Raw genomic sequence first — 25,546 nt, forward strand, 5'->3', positions numbered from 1 at the left:
ACTCTGAGTGGTAATTATATTTGTCTCATTTTAGTAGCCAAGTTCTGGATATTTTACTCTTTCCATTTGCATCTTAACTATAATAACTTGCATTGAGTAATGAAGATCTGCATTGCAGGGTCATCATCACACCCATTCTGCAAAACAGAACCACGCAGATGGTTCATTTATGCAGTTTGCTTCACTGTGCTGCGGAATGTGTGGATGGCAATTTGAAGTCAAAACAGAAGACTCTCGAGAAAGAGATGAATGAATCCTTTTGGCCAGAATTCTTTGTGTAATAACTTGATTGACAAAGACATTAAAACACTTTGAACAAAAGGTCAATAGCTCTGAATGTATTGAGTAGACTTATTGCTTCAGAAATATGGGTTTATGCCATTATCACATGTACTGGAACAGATGTGGATAATGTCTCCATTTCTTTTGCTTTATTCCTCAGACTCTGGCTTGTTTGGTGTCCCACTGTCAATTTTACTGGAACAGGATCAGAAGAAGGTTCCAGGAACCAAGATCCCACTGATTTTTCAAAAGGTAAATAGGCATGAACAAGTCAACTTGTTACATGCCTGCAGATGACAAACATAACCTTTTGTCCTGGATTTATTTGCTTCCTGTAGCAGTTTTCAGTATAATACTCTATCAAAGTTATCGTAACTTTTATTTGCAACTTTACTTACTAATTCAGTAAATGTGATACTTTTCTTTGTATCAGACATATTTTGAGTCAAAGTAATACATTTAATTTTTTATTACAACTGATCTTCATGATTTAGTCAAGTTTACTAATAAGCTTGTGAAAACTAAAAATCAGTGTAGGAACCTGCTTCAGCCAAATTCCATTTCATAAAGGTGGTGTAACTTCCATCATCAGTAAGGCTGCCTCCTTCTTTTTTTTTCTTCTTTGTCTCCCAGAGGAAATACTTGAAATTCTGTAGAAATTCTCAATCCCCCAGGCTGAACATGTATTTCTAGGAAGTGGTTTTCTCCTTTCAGAAATTATTTGGACCACAAGACGGATGTTATGGGGATGCATGGGAATCATGCTGGATAACTGCATCTGGTGGTGACAGCAGCCCTTTTCCAGAAGACTTGTTGCCTTAGTACATGGGGGTATGCTTTGGCCCGTATCATCTCGTAGTAATTAGGAAGATAAAGGGAAAGATAATGGAGACCCTGGATTTACTGCCCATGCATAGCAGGTCTCATTTCATGAGAAAAAAAGAGACCACAGTGTGTGGAACTGTCCTAACACTGACAGAAACTCAGTGCTATCTCATCAATGTTTCAGTATGTTTGTGGATGTACTTGTTATTTTTTGAGAAACAGAAAACTCAAAGTAGTTTTGCATCATTCTCTGAAAATTACTACTGTGTCATTCATGCCAGAAATTACTTCCTCAGGATCATAAAAATACATTTCTGGAAAAGAGGCTATCTAGAAAATAAGAATTCAAATTGAAAAAAGTGATTGATCATGGTGCTATCCTAGCACTGTCATAAGCATAGTTCTGCAGGAAGAAAATGCTACATAAACATTAATCACTTATAGATGTGATTTGTTTTGCAAGCTGCAGATGTCATTTGGAATACAGTTTTACTCTAAATGAGAATATGAAAATAAAAAAGTTTCGCATTTCTTCTGCCTGTTCTCTACAGCACATGCTTTCCAAGAATGGGGGATTTATATAAAGTGCAAGAAAGAACATTTTTGCTCATTCTGCTTTTTAAATGTACCTTGTTTATCACTAAAATGAAAAAAAGCAAGCTAATAGGAATGCTGCTTAATTAAAAACAAAAACACACTGAATTTTTATTTCATTGAGGAATTTCAGTTAAAAATAATGACATAATTTAACCTAGGGGGTTTCTGACTGGAAAATCTGAGGGTAATAGCAATCCGTGTATCTCCATCAGAAGTTTCTGCTGACAGTAATTCAAGTCTCTGGCCTGCTAATGAAACCATGCAAAGCAGCCCTGATAGAGGTGAAGAGGGGATTTCCCATAGGCAGGAGACTGGTGGTTGCCAGTAGCCACCTCTTGGCCAAGGGGAGTGAAGGAGTTGTGTGTGAAGGAGTTGTGGTCACCAGTAATGCCACCAGACCTTGCCTCCCCCAGACGTTGTACTGATGGCAAATCACAAAACGCCCAAAGCGTCTTCGTGTTCAACACATGAGAGTGGCAGCCACTGATCTGGTGTAAACCAGATACAGTGAGAACTGGATAGGGCCAGTTAGCACTTTTTTTTAACCCTGGAAAATACACCAGCGTGACACTACTAGTGCTGTTTTCGAACTTTGTAGTTTTTTCTGTCTGATCTTTTTTATGGCATTTATCTGTTACATGAATACGGTGGTAGGTAAACCCCCTTCAATTTCTGTAACGGGAGAAAGCACAACTGTGTTGCATAATTTTTCTTATTCAAGAGCTGGCACAGGAAGGCATGTAACAAAGGCACTGCCCTAGTTAAACATCATGAGAACTATTTGCGCTAAAATGATGTCATCAGCTTTTGACGTTTACAGATTTCTTTTGTATACTCTTAAATCCATCCTTCAGTGAATGCTTTTAGGAATATCTTTTAGAGAAAAAGAATTTATGGTACCTGTTTGAAGTACTTTTACAGAATTTCTGCAAATTAGCCATGTGTAGGATTGCAAACTGTTGAGTTTGTTAGAACATCAGAATTTGCAAATCGGAGATTTCTTTAAAGCCTAGAAGTTCTTAGTTCTTCTCTAGTAAAGTCCTGAAGAAGAGTATTTGTGAGAAAATTAATACTGCATCTCTAATGTTACCTTAATTGTTTTGATTTGGAGACATTTTACAAGGGTAGTAATTGGGATTTGATTTTGAAGGCAGAGTAATTTTTGGAAAAAATTCTTCTGTCTTCAGAGAAGACTTGAAGAAGGTAAAAAGCATACAGTTTTCTTTTAATAAAATAGACAAACTCTTCTTCAGTAATACTCATAAAAAAGGTAAGAACCATATTAAAGTTTTCTTCTATAACAACTGTAATCCATTTACAAACTGTTTGTTCCTCCACTTGTTACATATCTGTTTGCACAAATGCATGCATACACATATGCATACAGAGATACAAGCGTAAAGGCTCCAATATGTCAGAACTGTCTTCCAGTAATTTTTAACTGGCATCTTCATTCATGCAGTTTTGTTTGTGCTTGACAGCTGATTGCCCAGATAGAAGAGACAACTCTGGAAACAGAAGGACTTCTTAGAATACCAGGAGTTGCAACAAGAGTAAAGGTAAAACATTGCACAGATTCTTAACATCCCCCAAAATGTATCTGTATTTTCTGATTTTATTTTGTCATACAAATATATTCTAATTTCACATTGTTATGAAAATCTTCAAAAACAGAAAGCAAAATCTCTTTACAAAGAAAACTGAGTTATATTAGCCAGAGAGCTGATGGTTTCATCCAGTATAGTCTTAGGGAAAAGACTGGTGTCCAAAATTGAAGGAGAGTTCAAGCTACATTTCAAATTCAATTGTGCCAAAATATCATTAATCCTTGGCATGAGCTTTTCAGGCCTTTGCTTTTTCCCTGAACCATCTTAATCATTTGAACAGTTCCTACACAGTCTTTCTACCCCAGGAGGAAGCTTTTCTCTGGCATTTTGAGCCTGTTTTAATAGCTAGACTTAACCTATGTTATAGGGCAAGGCAGGCAGCACGCACTGAAGAACTCTCACATTTGTTTTTATGAACAGCAATATAACTAAGTGGCTCACCAAGTGCAATCATAGAATCATAGAATCAGCTGGGTTGGAAGGGACCTCTGAGATCATCGAGTCCAACCCTTGATCCACTACCACTGTGGTTACTAGACCATGGCACTAAGTGTTAGGCACATCTGTGCACACCAACACTTGCAGAGTGAGTGCCAATTACATGCAGACTCTTCCCCAGTATTTGCCTTAATGCAGGAAACTAAGTGCACAGTATGATTCTTGCCAAGAGTCAATGTGTTAAAAAGACGGTCTGAACTGGCCTTAAATTCTAAACAGAAAGGACCATTTAAGTGGATTCAGCTGTTCAAAGACGTCTGCCAGCCTCTGTTGTGTAGAACTTGGTCCAGCAGCTTGTTCATTAGAAACAACTAAAAGAAGGGAATGTTATGGAAATTGGTTTTCTTTCTTTACCAGTAACTAAGATAGTAATTTTTTTTCAGTTTTCCTCTGTTCTTTATTTTCCACTTCTAATCAGTTCCGCAAACTGGAATGATTTCTGAGTGATTTTGTTTATTTAATTGTTTATTTGTTTATTCTTTGATTTTATTAGCTTAATATGATTTCCCAGTGAGGGGATCAGTCACTATTTGGCTTTCATTCATTTTTTTAATTGCTTCTTTAAATCAAGCAATTGTTTTCTTAGCAAATATGTTAAGTTCTTTTACTTATCCAAATAGAAAATTTTAAGAAAACCAAAGACTGATTTTTTTCTTTGTTTTCTTAAACTGGAAAAGGAAAGTATTTTCTTCATTATGTAGTTTTACACAAAGACACAGAAAAAATATTTTACTATCATGTTCTATAGATTTTAGAGTTATTATTAAAAGATGCATTGGATATACCTGTAGCTAAATACATTTACTTTAAAATCTAAGCATTGGATCACTAGGACACAGTTGAAATTTCCACTCTTACCTCTCATATAAAACAATTCATTTTATCTGTATTTTTAATACTGCATTTGCTGCAGTGATTTAGTCTGAATGTGGATGGAGGAGCTGATGAGCCTCGGGGGAGAATTTTCATGTCTGTTTCTAAAGGTTGCTTTTTTTGATGATCAGGAAATCATACCCACTTGACTTTAGACATCTGAGTTGCAATCATTGCACCTTTGAACCCCCAACATAGTCAGTGAAGACAGAAGGTCTCTCTTGAGGACACTTGAGAACATCCAACTTTTATATCAACCTAAGTGTCCACATTTTCTTTGGAAATAGATCCATTTTCCATTTTGACAAAGTTAAATTTAATAAGAATGGTATCTTAAAAATGTATCTAGTATCATCTCTCCAGTGTGCCCTTCTTTTCCAGATTAATAATTATGGCCATATTTTTCCATAGCACATACTTTGCAAAACAAGCCGATGCCTCTGTCCTCCTTTTCTGTCTAGAGTAACTGAGTCTAGAAGAAGGGAGTGACCTTTGAGAGGTGCCTCAGGGCACCTATATGGCCCTATATGGAGGCTACTTCCTGCTCTGCCAGTCTAAGAAATAAATGAAGTGGATGTGAGGCCTGGACTAATGCCTAGCAATAGACGAAGAAGGACTTGGTCTTTGCAGCGTGTTCCCATTTGTACATCTCTGAAAGCCCAGTGGTAGCACTGCCGTGGGAGCAGGGCAGGTATATGGTAATGTCTGCTGCCAACAATATTTCACCCTTTCCCAACTTTTAGGATGTACCACTGAGACTTTCAGTACTGTTTATTCTGCTGCATAACCTCATGATTTGCAGTACAGTCCCCTTCCATAGAGAGGGCACATTTGACATGTGCAGTGCTGGCAAAGCTGTATGTGCCCAGCAACATGGAGTTCCCTATAGATGGCAAGACCCTCAGCTATTCAGTCACATCTTTTTCCTATGTTTTAAAAAGAGAACCAGCCTCACCTTACTGTGTATTTTGATAGGAAACTGTGTGCCAACACATGTAATTGCCATATTTTTTTCTATGAAAATGTCCGTGCATACAGTATAGCAATACTTTTGGTAGTAGTTTCAGAATTGCTATGTATATCAGACGTGTCTTAATATTTGGTGGGAGAGGAAGTCATGACCCTTACGTACTTGAGTGTGTTATCTGTTTCTTATTGTATATTCCATATGGCCCTGAGGCAGGCCCTTGAGATTCTTCCTATATGATTTGACTGCTGCCTATTACTACATGTTTGCTTGCAGTAATTCTAATCCCCAATTTATCTTTTTGTAGCAAAAGGTCAGTGGCAGCTGAAGTTAAGTGATATTTCAGATGTCCTTTTTCCCCCCTGTTTCAAAGTATGGAAAGCATTGCTGCATGTGTGATGCATGACTTCCAGCAGCCGAGTGTTACTGGTGCTCTCTGTATCTACTGCCTTTCAGACTCTTTGCCAAGAACTGGAAGCAAAATTTTATGAAGGGACTTTCAACTGGGAAAATGTAAAGCAGCATGATGCAGCAAGTCTTTTAAAACTCTTCATACGTGAACTGCCTCAGCCACTTCTCACTGTAGAATATCTCAAAGCTTTCCAAGATGTACAGAGTGAGTAGTGTCCTTTCTGTCTCAGCTGAAAGAATTGATATCCGTGCAGATAAGTGCCTCTATGCTGTAGCAGTATTTTCACTAATAATATGTAAAACTGAGAAACAAATTGAATAACAACAATGTGAGTTCTCCTGAGAAAAGACTGGCCATATTTTTACTAATGTACAAATAACATTTTTCATGTAACAACTGTTTCAGTAGTTAACACATAAAATGAAAACACATTGCCACTTTCTGATGTTTCTGATAGTTGTTAGGAGGTATAGAAGGGTTGTAAGGAAATCGTGTATGACAGTATCAGTTTACAAACAGTGTTTGCTTCAAAAGAAAACCACAGCAAAGATAAGTAGTTCTGCAGAAAAATGTAACAAATTATAATTTATACTGTTTATGGTCTTTTATCCCTTTACAATGGGAGAAGTTAAAGCAGAACAGTCAGAACTGCTGATCATCCATGTCCCATGAGATCAGCAAGTTCCAGTGCAAATGTCCTCCTTGCCAACTGGTCACAAAGACAGCAAACATGCCAGCTGTAATTGAAAGAGACTGGCTTGGTGATAATGAATCAGGAGTGAGAATCCTCATGCATTAACTCCCCGGTCAACACAGGCATGCAAAGTTCTATTTCACTTCCCTCCAGTCAGAGCAATGGTGCATTTCTTAGAGACACTTCCACAAAATCACAGAATATTCTGAGTTGGAAGGGACCCACTAGGATCATGAAGTCCAACTCTTAGGTGAATGGCCCAAACCCATGACCTTGGCATTATTAGCACCATGCTGTAACCAACTGAGCTATTCTCAGGGTCAGACAATTCCCATGGACAGGCAGACAGATGAATATTTTTAAAAACTGTGGGCTATGTCAATCTCCCAGTTGTGAGCTGCCTTTCAATGCCTTTGGGTTGGTGGGAGTAGGGAGCTGGTGCTTTGTTGTGTTACATGTGTTGTTGATTCTGCAGTACTGAGTGGCAAGTTAAAACTGGCCAGAATGCTTTCAGATGATGCTGGCAGCAAATTACTCCAGAAGACTGTTCCATTTACTGGATAGTGATTGGAGCCAAGAGGGTTTCTGCTTCTCACTCCTCAGCTGTCTGAAGGCTTATGTGGTTTTATTTACCCAGAAATACTCAGGTGCAGGATCCAAACCACTTTCTACATTGAACCAAAGGATTCGATTCAAAACAGACACAGTACTTCATAGCCTCCCATTGTTTAAATTGTCTGCCTGTCTTGATGGTTACATGTAATAAGATTAGGTGGTAGAGAAAGAAGACATCATCTTTGTGACAGTAATCAGTGTTTTTCATGATACTGTGACTAAGTAGTGTGGTTAGAATTAAATATTTAAACAACATAATTTAAACAATTTAATTGATTAAGTAATGTAAGCAGCTAAAATTCAATTGTTATTAAGGTGAGTAGACAGAAACCCCCAATTTAAGTAATGAATTTTAATGTTTTGCAATTGTATTTTTGCTTGCTTTCCTAGGAAAATGTTGATTCTCATTGTTTTTGGAACATTGTGACATATAGTGTTTTGAACCTGAATTTAAGCCTTACTTTTAATGTATGTCTTTCTAGAGCAGGTAGATACACTGTTCTCACTACTTGATGTTTTAAATGGCTATGCCATTTGCCACTCATTTATTCAATTCCTTAATTTTTATCATGGTATAAAGTAGTCAGTAACAGTTTGGTTTTTTAATTTCATCAATGACCTTTATTATTTTTGTGGTGTCTCCCAAATTGATTTGGAATCCCAACAGGAAGCATGAGAATAGCGCTGTCGAATTTTGGAATAGCGTGATAAAACTATGTCAAGTGCAGGTACCTCTTTCTTCACTTGTTTTATGTATGGCCTGATTCATTAGGAGTCTGCTGAGAAGACTTGCCAGAGCATGTCCTCTAAAGCATGACAGGAGGAAGTTTATCACAAGTGGCAAATATGAGAGAGTTAGGGCTTCCTGCTGCTCAACACTGCCATAATGTAGGAGCTCTTCTAGGAGGTGGAGGAGCGTAGGGATGCACTCATTGTGCATCTTAGGTGAATGACGCACCACTGAGCAATTGGTAAAAGGCAGAACAATGTTAGCTTTCTTTAATTATAGCTTGCATCATTTGGTACAGCATTTACTGCTGTAGATAAGTGTTAAGCTTCTCTGCTCTTGGCTTTATCCCCACTGCCATTGCAGCTGCTGCTGCTTATGTCACTGAAGACCTGCCTTATTCCGTAGCATGTGATATTCATTCTGTGACTTGGGAGACCATGCAACTGTGAAGGCAATCAGAGAAACTGTGAAAGCAGTTTTGAATATATATTTTCATATGTTGGGGCACAGGCTCAAAAAGGGAGGAACCGTTAGCTGACTATTTCTTCTTGTAACATTGCAAAATAAAGAATCACAAGGCATCTAGAAAATATTGCCAGAAGACTGCTGAGTCATACAGCAACTGAATCCTAAAAGAACATTTGGAAATGAGTATCAGAAAACCAGAGTCTGCCAGTCCTTTTTCATACTATGACAATTAGCCATGTGTATGCATTCAGCATTTTGTAAGAGGTTTCCACTTATGCTTTTTGAAAAGTACAAAGAACAATTTCAAAATACTGAGGTTCATGTTCTTCACTGGCAGATCTTCCAACGAGGAAACAGCAGCTGCAAGCTTTGAATCTTTTGGTTCTCCTTCTACCTGAAGCAAACAGAGACACTCTGAAGGTTAGAATTGTTAATACTGTTTTCCTGCAGAAATGTTTTGTCTGTTTTTATGAGTCCACTGTTATGAATGCTGTTGTTTTTTTAACATTCTTTTTTCTTTCAGTTCTAAGTTAATACTGAAACTAGTGATTCTTTTTTGTTTTTAATATATATTTCAGAAAAAAACCCACTTAGGACCCTAATTCCTCCCAAATGACTTCTAAGAATGTGACTTGAAATTTTTCCAGGAGATTGCAGTAATAATCTCGCAGCGAGCAACCTTTTCTCTTAGAAGTTTTGCTCCTTTTTTTTTCAGCAGCACTCATTATTTCCAATGCAAAAAATAAACAGAATACTATGGATGTGAGTTTGCTTTTATGAAGTGGGTTTAGCTCTTCATTTTTATTCCCCACTTTTCGCTGTGCTGTTTGTTTCTACTCTCAATAGACTGGAAATTTACTTCCTGTTGCTATTTATAGCACATTATATGGAGTCTTTCAATTTGTGCTTTTCCTTTTGTAGCAAAGCTAATAATCTTTTTTCAGAATACGCTTACTATTAAAACTGCTACAATCAAAAACGAGTGCAGGATTTGTGTAGGATGCAAAAGATCATCTATTACAGTCAAAAACCCCCTACTAGGTCTTACTGTTCAAACAAGGCTTCCTTTTTGAGTTAGTAAAGAGGACAGTCAAGAGGGCTCCTGAGCTGAGTTACAAATATCCGGAACTGAATTAATTTAAAATTGCCTGTCATTCACAATGCTTTACTCACAAATTGTTTACCTTACAGAACTAGCCACTCCATGTTTCCATAACCATGACAGCTGGCACTATTGTGTTCACCTTCAATTTAAGAAAAGCCAACAGTAATGTCTTCACAAGCATCTGTGGGATACTACTTATGCACTTACACAGCAAGGGTTTTGAGAAAACATCCTACTGTGCAGTGCTTCAAAGTCACATGATTTACTTTTGAAAATGTTATCTACGATAATAATAAGAATGTTTTACTTCATTACTTGAAGGAAACAAAACTTGCATTACAGTCCTGTGAATAAATATATACACACTCATATTAGTGATTGTTTTTAATGTGGTTGTGTTAGGAATTAAGAGCTTTTTCAAAAAATATGTAACATCATGTTTCACTTCTATGTTCATGTTCAATTCTGCACATTTCACTTTTCATGTGCAGAGTTGAGCTGTAAGTTCTGCTCTTATTTCAGGTACTGCTTGAATTCCTCCAAAGGGTAATTGATCATCGAGACAAAAATAAAATGACGTTAAAGAATGTTGCAATGGTGATGGCCCCAAACCTTTTCACATTTCATGGGTTTGGCTCAAAGACTATTGAACAAAGCGAGTTTGTTATGGCAGCTGGAACAGCAAATGTCATGCGTTTTATGATTCAGTACCAAAAACTTCTCTGGACAGTAAGTGTATTTTTAGGTGGGGCGGGGAATGATGAATTTCAGAAACAAGTTATTTGAACAAAGAAGTAATATGGAGTTACATCCATGATTTAGAGAAAGATCAGCCCCATCCAGCTGGGTTCTTGCTTATAGGTAACTCTTACGGGAGCAAAACAAAATCATTACATCTGATGTTAAGCTCTGATGGTCCGAGTTTTAATACAGTAGATACTATATGTGAACTCAAAAATAAGTCCCTGGGGGATATTTATATTTGGTCTACCAGTATACAGTGTTGTGGGCAATTCTTTTGAGCTTAAAGATATTAGCAGGAAATATTTGAATTCATTTGCATTTTGGGCCAAACTTAATATTATATAAAACATGTTTTGATAAAACATGAAGTTGTATCATGGTCTCAAGCAAAGCTCTAAGATAGACTGAAGAAGTTGAAGCTTTGTTGTCCATTAGCAATTTGAAACAATTTTGACCTTTGCTGCATGTGAGGAAAAATAATTATCACCATTGTGCACACTAAGTGTTGACTAAATTTTGTTGGCTGAGAAAAGTAAAAACGCTGTATGAGTCCACCTCTCTTCCCCTCCACACAAATAGAGTGGTTTTAAAATCGTTTCACAGTTTTATATTATTTCAATCTGTAATTATTACTGGAAATAAATACTATTTTTTGAGTTCTACCTGATAATTTGTCCATTTACAAAGTTTTGATAACTTAATTACTTAAGAAAATTACGTAGCTGTTCCTACTTACTATCTATATTCACCTAGATTCCTAAGTTTATTGTTAACCAAGTGAGAAAACAAAACACTGAAAGACAGAAGAAGGAGAAAAAGGACAAAGCTATGAAGAAACTTCTGAAAAAGATGGCATATGACCGTGAAAAGCATGAGAAACAGGAGAAGACTCCTAATGATGTAAGGAAGCATGCATCTGAAATACTTTATTAATAAGACCATAATTTATAGTGGTGAAAAAGTGCATATGACAGAGAGGATATCTACATTTATTTAACTAAGAATTGCAATAGAGAGCAAGTTAATGTGGGTTTCATGGTTTGTGGGTTACCAACATGATGCATTTAGAGGACTGTACTGTTTTTTTGTTTGTTTTCTCAGATTTTTCAAAATATTTCTATTCTGAAAAATTATATCCCACAGGTTGTTTCAATTTGAGCATCTGAAAGAAAAATATATTAGTTCTGTATCTGCAGAGGAAATTAAGTGTTGTGACAAGACTTAGTATTACTCTATCCATGTTTAGGTTCCGTGCTGCCCAATTAAAGTCACAGCAGATCATGTGTTTACTTAAAAACTAAATATCTAGATTTCACTCTATTATATGTAATAGTATTTGGAAACAAATCTAGCTTTTAATTATTCTTCCATCTACAGAAGTTCCCCAACCACTGAACTCTTTGTCTCAATCTTTAGCTAGAACACACAACCTGCCCATCCTAAGAAACCCCAAAGGATGAAACAAATGTAAAAAGCTGATTAACTGCCTCTTATGCAGCTATTGTCCAAGTGTCTACTGCCACCTTACCCCAGTATATATGATCTACAGTTCAGAATCTCTCCATTAGGTAATTAACTTCTGCCAGACCCATCAGTGATCTCAAGGCATAAGTTTCAGCACAACACACTTCACATATTCTTTAAAATAAAAAAAAAATCCTGTGGCATTATAGTGTTAATTTCTCCTGTGGTTCAGAAAGATTTTAGTTGGACTGTTCCCACTGACATCAAAAGCTTAAAAAATACATATCATGTACATTGAAATTATTTATGATTTCAATGGGGTTAGTATTTACAATTTTTTGAAACTTTTTAGCCTACACGTTATTCCAAAGTTAGTTTAAATACACAAACAGGTAACACAAAATACGTGTATCTTGATAACATAATGAACACTTATCAGATTTGGGTGGTATGAAAATACCCCCTTGAGGGTTGGAGTCACAGTGAAGATTCTGGTGAGGTAGAGACATCTTGTGGTCACTAGTAGAAATTCAGTGCTATCAGCAGTCCGCAGCTTTTTTATCAAGCGCGTGTATGTCATACTGTTACAAAAAAAGGGTTGTCATATTCTCATAAAGGCATTTTTTTAAGCCAAAAAAAGGAAAAAAAAAGCAAATGAATATGCTGTGTTATCTCTCAAATCTGGTATGCTGCCTTTTTTTTTTTGAATGTGTAAATAGCTAGATTCTTTGAGCAACTATATCCAGAATTTGCTGGAGACTTACATTTCAGTGTTCCGACCTCATTTTGTATGCAATATTTGACACATATCTTAATGTCCAACATTAATTAATTCCCCAGGCATCACTTTGCCTTACTTTCATATCTGTCTATATGACGGAATCTGTACGCAGAATGAAGACTTACATAAAGCTCATTAAACACTGGTATTTGTTTTTCTCAGTCTAATAAGAAGAGAATTCCTTGAATTCAGTTCAGTTGAGTTATGATGAGATGACACTTAATGCTGCCATCCTGTGTTCATCGTAGAAATAACAGCAAATACACTGAAGTAGGCAAATGCTGTTGCAAGTTCAGATATTGGATTTTTTTTGTAATTCAGCGCTGTTGGTCTTCTAGAGTAAGATATGCCTTTTTAATCCACTGGGGAGTTAGTGCTGAGGTCTTTTAGAGTAAATTATGTCTTTTCAATCCACCGGAGAGTTAGGACTTAAGTCTCATGTAATACATTCTTGCTCAAATGTAAATGTAAAGTTACTATTCAATAATTTTCTTTAAGCTGTAGAATTCTGTGGGGCTTTGGTTCAAAATTAAATGGTACAATTTTTCACAAATCCTTCATACTTATTTGAAGCATTAAGTAATTTTGGGTGCCTGGGAAGATATTACTCTTAAAATCATATTAACAAATTGATAAGGCTTCATTGTGAATGACAATTTTATACATTCATTCTTTAAGGAAAATTTGTGGGGGTTTTCCCCCCCACCCCAATTTTCAATTTATACTGCTTTAATTTAAAATTGAGATGATTTTTCCTGTGCAGTTCCTGAACTGCATTTCACTATTAGATGGCAAGTGAGGCACCCAACCTTGGGGTGAATTCCTGCTCCAGTGAAAACTTTGCAACTTTTGAAAGCTAATTATCTTGTGTGCAGCTGAATAAAAGCTAAGGAAAAGTTGCTATTTTCTACCACTTGCTGTGGCACCCCACATGATTAAACATAGATGGACAGAGCTTGAGTCACTTTCATACTCTCCATAAATAACTCAGTATCTGCATTCTTAATAGCAGCTCATTTGGATAGAATTTCATCTTATCTCTGATGAGGCCTCTCTATCAATCATATTTCCCTCTTTAAGACAGAGGTTAAATAGCATTTACTGCAAACTGTAGGTGAGATCTCTGTACAGTGCTGAGAGTGGTTAATATTAGAGGGCTTGTGAGGGTTAATTGCATTTTGAGATACCTATGCATACCCATGGCTCCAAGTCAGTGTTAGGGATTTTTTCTGGTGTTGTTGGGCTGCATAATGGTCAAAAAAAGATGCCCTCAGGACTGGAAATTTACCCACTAGCTTTACCCTGATTTATACCATCTGTCATTGTATTCCTCTGTATGTTGCAATTGTTCCAAAGTAAGGAGCAGTCATGTTAACAGCACAATGCAATGCTAGTAGACTTAGCTGCTACAGGTTAGTAAAACCATTGTATCCCATAGCCCTTCTATACAAACGAGTTTGTATAACCTGTTTGAATTACACAGAAAAATGTTTCTGACTCTTGCTAAATTTGTTGCTCACTGCACTGCCAAATTATTTACTAAAAAAAATTGCTACCTGCTAAATCATTTCTCTTTGTATAGTTTTGCAGTTTTTTGTCCCAAAATAGGTGCGACATTTTGCAACTCAAAGAGAACAACTGTTTTGCGTTTTTTTCAGACTTTGCCTCCCATGTAGCAAGATCCTTTTTAAAATCAGTTTTGTTCTTCATAATGTTCATGTCCCATTCCTGCTTGGTATAATTTGCACATTTAATAATTATATATAATATTCCATCATTACTGAAAATACTGCATAGTCACTTAATTTCTCTCTTCATCTAGCCTGATAAATATTTAAGTGTGTCATACCAAATGGAATAGGAGAATCTGGAGGAGACCTACCCCAGATCCTATAGCCAGGGAGCTGCTGTTCTTTTGTGATACATAGATTCAAGTCCCTCTGACAAGAAGGAGTTTGAAAGAAGATGAGTGCCTCCCAGGTGACTGCTCTGCCTGCTGCAGACTAAACATTGTAGGCCAATATTTTCCATCAATTAAGTATGTACCTTCTTCATGTTTTTTCTTAAGAGGTTTTCTAATTCAGCCAGAGGCTACAGTGTTTTAAATCTCATCCTGAAAGAGCCTGTGGGGCAGCACAGGGAACTCGCGCACTGAATAGTGTAGGTGACCACTCTTTAGTGTATTGTTTATCATCTAAGAGGTACATGGCTTATATATTGTGATGTGGAGCCCCTAACTTGGATGTTTTGAGCTGTGCTGTGCAGAGAATAGGCCCTTCTGTGATTCTGTTCCTAGATGTTTTAGGCCACATTTTTTTTATCGCCAACTAGCACAGTGAATGGGGTAGGGGATGGTCAGGTTCTGTTCTATCTCTAGTTGGGCATGATTTTTTCTGTAAATGAAGGTGGTGAAAGTGGCAAAATGTATTCATTAGCTGAGCTAATAATGATTTTGTCTGAATAAACAAAGTAATTATTCTGTTTGATCTGTGACCATAATGTTAGAACTCTGTGGACATTTTTTAGTCTTTCTCTCATATACTCAAAGCAGGTTATTTTTTAAATAATATATAAGATGCCTGCTGTATATATTAAAAAAAAGTTATCCAGCTGAAAGTTGGAAAAACCCCATTAAAATCAACTGAGACAAAATGTTAAAGATCTGTATAAAAAATGAAAGCTAATTTAAATTTACTATGCTGAATTTGGTGAAAGACCAGCTAGGGATGTCTGTGATATCTGTTCAGCCATAAAAATTTCATTTTGCCAGGATCCCAGAAGTTTGGAAAGAGGCAAAAAATTTTTAAGTGAGAGTTAGCTTCCTAGTGGATGGCTAGAGACACTTTTTTCATCAGTGAAGGCCCTGAAGAACAGATTTGACAAATTTAGGGATAAATCTAGGGGAGATCTCATGGAGATCTCTTGCAATGTTATGAACCTTTGATTCCACGATTACTACATAGCAAATTCTCAATATGACATTTCTTAATGCTTTAGATAGAAATAGGTATTATGTCTAATATTTTAAAATCAATAAATAATAAGACTAGATATAGAAGGATTGTTCGGTTAAAATTACTTACCATAACTCCTCATTTGTATAGTAATGAGCTTTCAGCTTTCTCAGGAAGCTGTCCTGATTCTGCTCACGTTTATGCTTGTTCTATATTCATTTAACACTGATGGCTTCAGAGAAGCTATTCTAGATTCACAGGTGCCCAGACTTGTTCACTGATTATGGAAGAAGAAATGTTCAGCTTTGCAATTGAGTAAATGGAGGTGGGGGGGAGAAGAGAATGAACTCTCATAATCAACCTTGAGTACTGAGACTCTTACTTTCTTTTCCTATCAAAATAAGTACATTTGGGTAAATGATAATGTAATATGAATAGAAAAATTACCTTGAGATTTCCAGGAACAGAAATTAGGACCTTATTCACAAATAAATTATGCCTTTTGTAACTTCAAATGTCATGTACCTGCAGCTTGAACAGAAAAACTGGTCTTTGGAGCCCTCCTTCTCTGTAGCTAATATGATTGATATTCATCATCCAGGACTTGTGGATTGAAATAAAATACAAATCCATTATATAGTCAGACCTGCAGGCTGGCTAGCTGAATATATTCTAGAGAATAAAAAACAGGGAGAAGAAGCTGCAGTAGTGAATATCTATTTTAAAAAAAATGAAATTTACCAAGAGGAAAGAGGAATCACTTAAAGTATACTGACCCATGAGTACTCTGTGATTTTTTTTTTTGGGCATTTCAGGTTAAATGAAAGTGGAAAGGTTTCTTCCTGAAGTTTTAGCAGAGGGGTGGTGCAGGGCTGTTGCCTGGCTTTCATGCCTACAGCAAGATTTTTCCATATCAATCTCACATGCTTCTTATCGTACCAGAGTGTGTTCTTAATATAGCATAATTGTTACTGTTATTCATAACGTCTTTGAAAAATAATTAAGCACTACTGTTCTTTTGTTCTGAAGTTTTCCCTGTTGTTAAAAAGAGCTTTGAAAGTCTGATGTAATTTACTGAATTACTGCGTAGTTATCATATTTTTGTAGTGAAGTGTAGTAGATAGTGAAGTACAGAGCACTGTACTTAGTTACTTATTCCATACTGTACTTTGAGGAGCTCATCAAAGCCAGCTGCTAGCAGCTTTGTTCCAACACCATTATTGCTTTGCAGACTGATGTTCCTCAGGGAGTGATACGGGTGCAAGCGCCTCATCTTTCGAAAGTTTCCATGGCAATACAGCTGACAGAAGAACTGAAAGCCGGTGATATAGTAGCCAGGTTTCTCAGCCAGAAAAGGTATAAACACATTTTTGTTTTGTTTCAAGAGAAGTGTCTTTTCATTTATTATATCAAGAAATAAGTTTTAAAGTACTTCAAGTCCTGGTCAGTTCATGAATTTTTTGGCTGAATGTAGCCATCAAAATACATGCTTCAGGAATTAACTTAATGCTTCTAATGTCATTAAAGCTCATGAAGCCTTAAGGAATACATGAGTGTTGTTAGTAAAAAATCGCTGTTGAATCTGATGGGTCAGGAATAGTTTTGTAATTTTCTGGCGACAAGATAGAAGGGAACTCCAAGAAAATAAGTCTAGGAAACAAAGAAATGAGGAAAGGAGAAAGTAAATATTTTGTAAAATAATGCATTGACATATAGCAATATAATAGGCATTGGGATATAATAATGTGCAAATGTCACGCATATTAAATTATTTAAAAGGAAAGCTACATTTTAGTCATCCAAATCCATTTAGAAGGGGAGTTTTAATTAAAAATAAATGTTCATCATATATAGCTATTTAGCTAAAGCAATAGTATGGTGCACTAGATGAGAATAAGAAGCTGCTTTTTCCTAAATGCTGTTTTGAGGTTTGCATTTTTGTCAGAAAGTTATTTTCTGGCTGTGCCTTAGCATATATTACTACTATTAAACAGTGAGAACAGTAGAATCCTTTTGTGATATAGGCACTTTATTCTTCCACCATCTGTTTTTTACTTCTTTTAGTTGGTTTCTCCCACTCAACCATAAGACTTTTTCTGAAATATGGAGTGTTTGAGGGGAATACTTATTTTTTGCATCTGCAGTGGAAAAAAAAAATCAGAGGGTAAATATCAGGCTACTTGCTGATAACAATGATATTCTTTTCTAAACCCTGCAGTTTCTTCACATTTATCCTAATTTACCTTTCTGTAGAATATTACTCACTTGTAGGACTATTCATTTGCATTAGCATGCAAGGGTACTCTTGTTCGCTGACTATCAGTAAGTATACACACAAATGATTTGTGACAGGTACACTGCTGATGTTAATTAGCATAATTTTTCCCAGACACGTCTAAGTGGCTGATCTACAAGCTCTTATGCAGTATCATCACTCACTGTGCTTTGTTCCTTACAGTGGAAATGTCCAAACACTCAACAAAGAAGAGGTCTTTCTTTATGAAATAGGAGGAAATATTGGTAAGAATGGCTTCTGAAAAACTTATTTTGCTAGAATAGGATTCCTTGGCACACTGTCCATGGGCTTCACTGTGGTTGCATTTTTATTCATGTCTCTAGTTCTCCCTGACACTAAAGCAGACAGTTAACCTTGTGGAGAAGGCAGCAGAGATGTTGATATGATCGTTATACTAGTAGTAGCTTATTATCTGTCCCAGAGAAAGATGGCAGCTGAAACAGATGTTCCTGATATGTGTACATATGTGTACAGTGAAGAAGCACAAAAATGTTGGATAGAAAGGTACTTGAAGTTCATTTTATTCTTCCCTTTGTACTGAGGGATAATAAGTGAACTTACAGTCCTTCGTGCTCTGCATTTGAGCACTGCTTACAGGTTCCTTTGGGGGAAAAAATGCTCAACCAGAAAGATGACCTAGTGATAAAATTTTCCAACAGTTAGTCTTTCCTGCTCTGTCTATTCCAGGCTCTCTTGATGAAAGTAAGTAGGAAATCAGCAAGGTTAATGCCAAGGATAATTCTGAACACAGTTCTGAAATTTTCTTTTACAAATGCAAGAGGATTTTTTCATTAGGAATCAGTTTCTAATCACAGTATTTTTCATATACTCAGAAAAAAAAAAACCAAACAAAAAAACCCCAGTATTGCATTGGACATACATTTACTTTTTTCTTGTTAACTGTGACTGCTAAACTTTATTTGAAGTTATAAAATTCCATGCAGTACTTCTGTGCTCTGCAAGTTTAAATCCTGTATGTAAATTGCTACTTCTAGCATTTTTCCTTTTTACCTAATCACTGTTATAAATCAAGTTTTTGTGTGTCTGTGTCTTAACCAAAAGACTTAATTAAAAACAGCACTTCCGTATTTTCCTGCAACAGATATGTTTCAGTGTTTTTACTGAATTAGATGGTGAAAAAGAGGTTACTAAGATAGCTGGAGGCCAGATTAATGTATTATATGTCTCTTGCATATCCAGCATATATGTGCATTTTCTATGCCTTTTAAAGCAGGTTGTGATCCCAGATGTAAGAGTTTTTTAAAGCAGAGGAATATCTTGTTTATTGTACATAAGTGTAATCATTGCAGAAAGAAAGATTTTGTAACAATTCCAGTGAAACTGAAACAACATACTATTACTTTAAACATGTGACAGAAATTGTATTTCTCTTAGAGAAAATACACGGCTAGTTGCAGATTTATTTTGTTATGAAATATGTTAGAAAGCTTAGATGTTTTCTCTGTCTGAGTGGTTTACTTCCAGACAATTTAAACTTTAATCAGCCCTTACAAATCCTAGTCCTTATTAATACTCTCAGTTGAGATAAGAGAAACTTCCAGACTTTAACTTGCTGTACAGGCTTAAGTAAACCAGCTGTCCTGACCTTTGCCATTTGTCTCTCTCTGCTCGATGTGACTGACTCCTGCAGAGGAAGCCCAAAGTGAGAAGACTCGATGGGCTCATGATATGCTCACATCCGTACACTTGGGCTCATAACTGTAACATGCACAGTGCTGTGATCCTGTCCCCTAGCAGATGGAGCCACTGAAGTCTCCAGACATTTTTTGAGTACTCAGTACACACTGTAGGGCTTCAGGGTACTGAACAGGACTTCTGCCACTGCTTTGTGACTGGGACTGGCTGGACTGGATATGGCAAAGCACTGTCCTTGTGCTCTCACTGCCTGAACATGCTGCACTGTGTAGAGGAGAGAGCCCAGTTCAGTAGTGTGGGCAGTACAGGTCACATAGGTTGGTATTAAAATCCTAGAGGGACCAGTGAGACTGAGCCTGGTTGAGCAGGAAGTTTTGCCTTCTTGCGTGCCCTGCTCAGGGAATCCAAAGAGCTGGCAGAGAAACTCAGTTGCAGCATTGCACCTCTGCTTGCCTTCTGTATCAGGAGTACACGTACCGGAAACATCTGTCTGGCACATGAGCCATCTACCCCAACCGTCTGCACAGTGGAGAAGAAGAGGGGCTGTGATGTAGAGCTGCAGATGCATTAGATAATGCTTTGCCTGTAGGGGAATGGGAAGAACATGTAGATCTTGATGGATCAGCATATGCTATTTTCATCATAGCTACTATGCATAAATTAATTGCTTGTAATGCACTGAGAACAGTGTACTACTTTCCCTTCTAGGACAGAAACTATTAGAAGTACTATGCAGAACAGCATAGCAGGACCAGGATAGGGAGTAACACCTTCGTAACAAGGACAAACCTTGCACAAAGCTAGCACTTCAAGAGGGGAAAATAACTTGAAATTTTAATGGACTTCTATGCAAACATGAACCTTGTATTTACCCATGAGAGGACCAGGGCATTGCTCCTTTTTTCCTAAATCTTCACAGAGGAGGGCTTCCATCTGTATGGTCTGCGTGAAGAATCTGACCTAAAATGTGCCACAGAAGTGGCACAGCCTCTACTCTCCTTCCTTTTTCCTCCTGTCCCCCTTCTTCCTCAAGGCAGATGGGCAGGGTAAGATTACTTCTAGCTTTTAGGTGCATTGTCCTTTGTTTAATACCACAGAGAGACCTTGAAAACCTAAATGAAATAAAACAGTGGCAGGACCTTTGAAAGTTGATTCCTTTCTGTTTTGGTACTGATGTAACCACATATCTCTTACATTTCTAGGGGAACGCTGCCTTGATGATGATACCTACATGAAGGACCTATACCAGCTCAACCCAAATGCTGAGTGGGTTATAAAACCTAAGCAGAGCTAAGCTCACAACTAACAACAAAAAAACAACCTGTGGACTTACATTGTAAGGCTGAATGTTTCAAAGGGATAGTGTGTCCTTTCAGCATTCAACTGTTATTTATACAAATAGAACCTTATCCAGTTTAAAAAAAAAAAGTGATGGAAACTCAGCAGTGATAACCAGTAAATTTTCAGTTTTACTTGCAGCAAAATTTTGGAGATAGCACAGTTTTCCCATTCATATTTGAAACAAGCATAAGTACCTTAAATATTTTAATGGCACTAATCTACCTCCCATCTGGTAGTTCTTGTTGCAGAAGAATTTATTTTTCAAACAGATGTTTAACCTGTTTATATTAGAGATTTACAATCTGTTTGTGTAGACTTTTGCATTCATATAGGTCTTTTCATTGCTAGTACGATAGAGGACTAAATTGTTATCAGCACTTCTGAATTCTACAGTATTAAAAATACCTAAACCCAGTCATATGAATTTCCCAAATAAGTGTGAATTTCACAGGAGACAACTAGAACGCAATATATTTTGTCTTTGGAAGTCCTAATTTTAAAGTTTGATGAAAACTATGTAAAAACAACTGTGAAAATGCTTTCTGTGCAGGTTTTTTTGCTAGATCTTTAAAATAATTTTATTGTTATTCTGGTTGATTGTACTCTTGAGATTATTAAAAAAAAAGAAAAAAAAAGAAAGAAAGAAAAAATCATGTGGCAAGGTGAGTAATTTTTAAAGCTCACCACTCTTGGCATTGTCCATTCTGGCGTATTGTCATGCACTAGAAAGACCTTTAGGTTTTTTAGCAGTGATGTGCAGCCATGTTACATACACTGGTTTCAGGTTTTTTGGATATCTGATAGATTGAATTTTGTGAACTGCCAAAACGTTTCAATTACTAGCACAATAAAAACTTTCAGGAAGAATAAAATAACTGTGGAAGGAAACTGTAGTCTAAATTTCATAGGTAGCAAACCACCATACCTTTCTCTCAAAACCAGTGTAAGGGTCTACTGTGCAGTTCACGTAGGCTTTTTGGATCTTACCTACCATCAGCTGTATGTCTGGTCTATCCTGGATGAGGCTAGAAATTGAATTCTGATTTCCCTGATGCTGATAGATGCTGTTTAAACCACTTCCAAATTTAATAGTCCAACGGAGTACTATTGCAAATCCATTGCTTTGCAGGAAAAGACTGAAAGGTCCTCATGGAATTTAGTGATAATGAGTTATAGACTGATGTGGCTTGTTGCAGCACAAAGAGCTGTGGCCTGGAGCTCCAGAGCCCCACTCCCCCAGCAATACTTTGGGCTCATGAGCTTGTGTACTGCTTTACAATTTATTTGTAAACTAGCTCAGCTGTGCTTAAGTGCTTACACCTGCCTGCTGACTACCTGAAATAACTACTGTGAAATTATATCCTTGGAATTAAATACGTTATTTCAATGCACACACAGAATTTATATTGACCTCATAGGGAATATTCTACATACAATCAAGGACTGAATTACATTTTTTTCGTGATCAAAGATGATTAAAGGAATAAAGGACCTTTATGCTGAGCTTTAGATATGGGACCTGACTGTGTTGACAAAGTAACTACTGGAATTCTCCCTTTTACATACAAGCAGTGAAACAGAACTCTGAAAGGTCATAGAAAAATTAGACACCTGCTGATTAGCTATCCACAGCATATGAACAATTTTGGGGGCATGAGTATTTATTGTTTTTTAAAGCCAAAGTCTGTCTTCATATGAAAAAGAAGCACTGACTGATTCTGAAAAGCAGGATGAGTAGAATAGAAAATTGTTTTAATATGACTGTACTGCCCTCAATGCTCCATCTAGTTGGGTACTCCTGCATGGTATAGTGCTGTGCCACTATGGGCAAATCTACCAGGACAAATCACTTTTGTCAAAAGAACAAACCACACTCCTTGTTCTTCAAATGTAAGGACTAAGTAGAGTAGAAAAACAGCACAGTGCTTAGGTAAACCTTTATAAATCTAATGTAATAAATATAAGGGTTTTTGTCAGGTAATACAAAAATGAAGTGTGTTTTCATAGTACATTATAGTTCTGTAAAAGATTACTTGTTACTGGAACTCTAGATGTTATTTTCATCAGGAGCAAAGTGCGGATGATAGGAACAGCTATACAGTTTCAGTATAAAATTGTAACTGCCCTGTGGCTATGATCTTTTAAATAACTTTGTTTCTGGTTTAGTGCCATTATCTCTTTTTTTAATTTAAAAAGCTCTTTTATAATTAAATGTTGTTTTTTCTGACTTCTTTTCTCATTTGAATTCTTATATTTGTATGTGAAACATACCCAATTGACACCAAGCAATGGTTATTTTTTTAATTTCACACTTTACATCTTTGTAGATAGCTTGTAGCTTTGTGTATGACAAGAAACATTGATAAGTTAGAAAGAGTCCTGCAACATGAATGCCTGCTGGAAAAGGAAATAACTAGTTAGAAGTTTTGAACTTTGGTGCAATCACACTACACCTTAGCTAAATACATAATATAACAATTACTGAGTATGTGTGAAGGAACAGCAGCCTTCTCAGCATTTATCAAAAATACTGGCTCTTAATTCCTTATAATTTAAGAATTAAATTAGGGCACTGTGCTGGTTTAAAGGTAAACCAGCAGGAGAAATGAACCCAACTCTAAAGAGATTATAAATCAGAGTTACAATTTAAAAAAAAATAATACAATAAATACAATTATATGGACAAACAATTGGTTTTAACCCACAAAACCCAGATGTATAACCCAGCACCCTGGGGCACAAACAGAATGGTGTTTGCTGGCCACTGTGCTTAGCCCCACGTGGTCCCCCTGAGTCCAGAGTAAGAAGAGAGGGAAAAACCTGTTGGTGAGAGTGCTGGTCGCAGTCTGGTTGAGGGTGGTGATCACAGGCCGATCGAGAGTGGTGGTTACAGTCCAGTCATGGTTCTGGTCCTCTTCTGGATCCAATGAATGGTATTGGAAGCCCCAAGACCCCAAGATTATATACCCTCAGGGCCAGGCAGGAATGCCCAACACCTCCCCCAGGGTGGGGAGTTCCACAATGGGTGATTGTGAGCCATGGGTGTGAGGACAGGAACATCTTCCTATCTCATAGGCCTCTTAACACCCAGCTTATAGCCTGAGGGGTCAGGTGTGCTCTGGGCAGCTGCTGCAAATGATCTGTTGTTAACAGTTTCTGAGAAATGACATGGAGGGTTATACCCACACAGTGATGAACTGCTGTCAGCTGCTCTAACTAGGACAGGCACAAGGGGAAGTCCAAATCACATTCAAATAGGTTGATAAGAATCTTTTATAATTAAAAAGACAGTGCTGCATGGGTTGCTTATTGGGGTAATTTGGCAGCCCATCATCGTTTGACTGCTGACTTGGAAAACACGTACACAGGGTTTTTTTCATCCAGCTGATGGATTAATAATTTTCACACTAAGTGTGCAACTCTGTGCCTGCAGAGCAGCAGGGGTGGGGGAAAGGAAGGAGCAGAGAAGCAGGCAGTGGCCCCTCTTACCGCTGCCTGAATGTGGTGGAACACGTAAGGATGGTTTTGTGCTCAAAAAATCATCTTCTGTTGTATATTGGAGGAGGGGGGAGGGAGGGGAAGGGTCCACAATGCTTGTATGGGGTATAGATACCTTTCTTGCTCTTCCTGTTTGACTTCAAAGACTGCAGAGTTTGCACTCATTTTCCATAGCTTCCTGTACTTCCCCACCTTGTGTGAAGCACAGGCATATCCCTGGCTATTCATGGATGCAAGGAAGAAAGGTGTCATCCCAACCACCTGCCCCCTATGTGAGCAGCAGCAAGGCAGAAGGCAGCATGGTAGATTTATCTCATGTTGCAACTCAACAAGCAGCATTTGTGAGTGTACCCGTGAGACATTGAGAAGGCAGTAGGGAGCAGGAAGATTAATGTGTCTGGATGTGTTGGAAACAGTGGCTGAGTTTCCATTGAACTTTTACTATGTAGTGGCATGACTGAGATGAATTCAAGGGTAAGGAGATGCACTTTTATGCAGTGACCACCAACAAAGAAGGAAATATTTGAGAAAGGCTTGCTTGAAACTTTTTCCAGACCATTATTTCTTTGTCAAACATTTTTAAAAGCAGTGGAATGGTCCAGTAAAATACACTCTTTTCCTAAGTACTGAGATAAATTGCAGCAGCAAGTTAACTTGGCAAAAGATTGCTAAATGAATGATTTCCTCCTTTTCCATGTGCTTCTGTTTTTGAAAGGTTGCCATTCAGAACCTAATTGCTAATCTTACAGCAATGTTTATAATAATATTTTTTTATGTAGAGCAATGCTTTAAAGATCTTCAGACCGCTGTTTGTGTTTTCACACAGGCCACATCTGAGGCAGGTAAGTGCTTATCGTCCCCATTTAACAAATGGGAAAAATGTTCATAAATTACTGGCCTGCAGCTAGAAGGGGTGAAGTCAACCTGATTTGTAGAAACCAAATATCATCATCCAAAACTAGTTTTAAAAATCTACTATATTGCCAAGAACATCAGTATGGCAATGATGAATATGACTACAGGGGACTCTTTTAATAAATACAATGCTGTAATTTTTAGCTTGGTTTCCAAAGGAAATTTATCTGGGGTAATCTTGCTGCTTTGTGTGTGTCTTCCTCTAATTACTTTTGAGTCTGTTG

At 37.1% G+C, this 25,546-nt stretch overlaps 1 protein-coding gene across 4 annotated transcripts in view; it reads left to right on the top strand.

Annotated features, from left to right (window-relative positions):
- Positions 1–23,136, top strand: part of ARHGAP18 (Rho GTPase activating protein 18) — a 98,803-nt gene extending 75,667 nt beyond the window's left edge. For all 4 annotated transcript variants that reach the window (XM_027691331.1, XM_027691321.1, XM_027691312.1 and 1 more), the window contains exons 7-15: positions 443–534; positions 3,186–3,263; positions 6,106–6,265; positions 8,906–8,988; positions 10,196–10,402; positions 11,171–11,317; positions 16,848–16,972; positions 18,075–18,136; positions 20,771–23,136. In XM_027691331.1, the coding sequence (XP_027547132.1) occupies positions 443–534; positions 3,186–3,263; positions 6,106–6,265; positions 8,906–8,988; positions 10,196–10,402; positions 11,171–11,317; positions 16,848–16,972; positions 18,075–18,136; positions 20,771–20,862 (1,046 nt within the window). In that variant the 3' untranslated portion in view covers positions 20,863–23,136. The remainder of the gene's footprint in view (positions 1–442; positions 535–3,185; positions 3,264–6,105; positions 6,266–8,905; positions 8,989–10,195; positions 10,403–11,170; positions 11,318–16,847; positions 16,973–18,074; positions 18,137–20,770) is intronic.
- The last annotated feature ends 2,410 nt before the right edge of the window (positions 23,137–25,546 follow it).

The sequence above is a fragment of the Neopelma chrysocephalum genome, unplaced genomic scaffold (assembly GCF_003984885.1).
Source record: "Neopelma chrysocephalum unplaced genomic scaffold, ASM398488v2 Primary Assembly neopelma1_23, whole genome shotgun sequence".
NCBI lineage: Eukaryota > Metazoa > Chordata > Aves > Passeriformes > Pipridae > Neopelma > Neopelma chrysocephalum.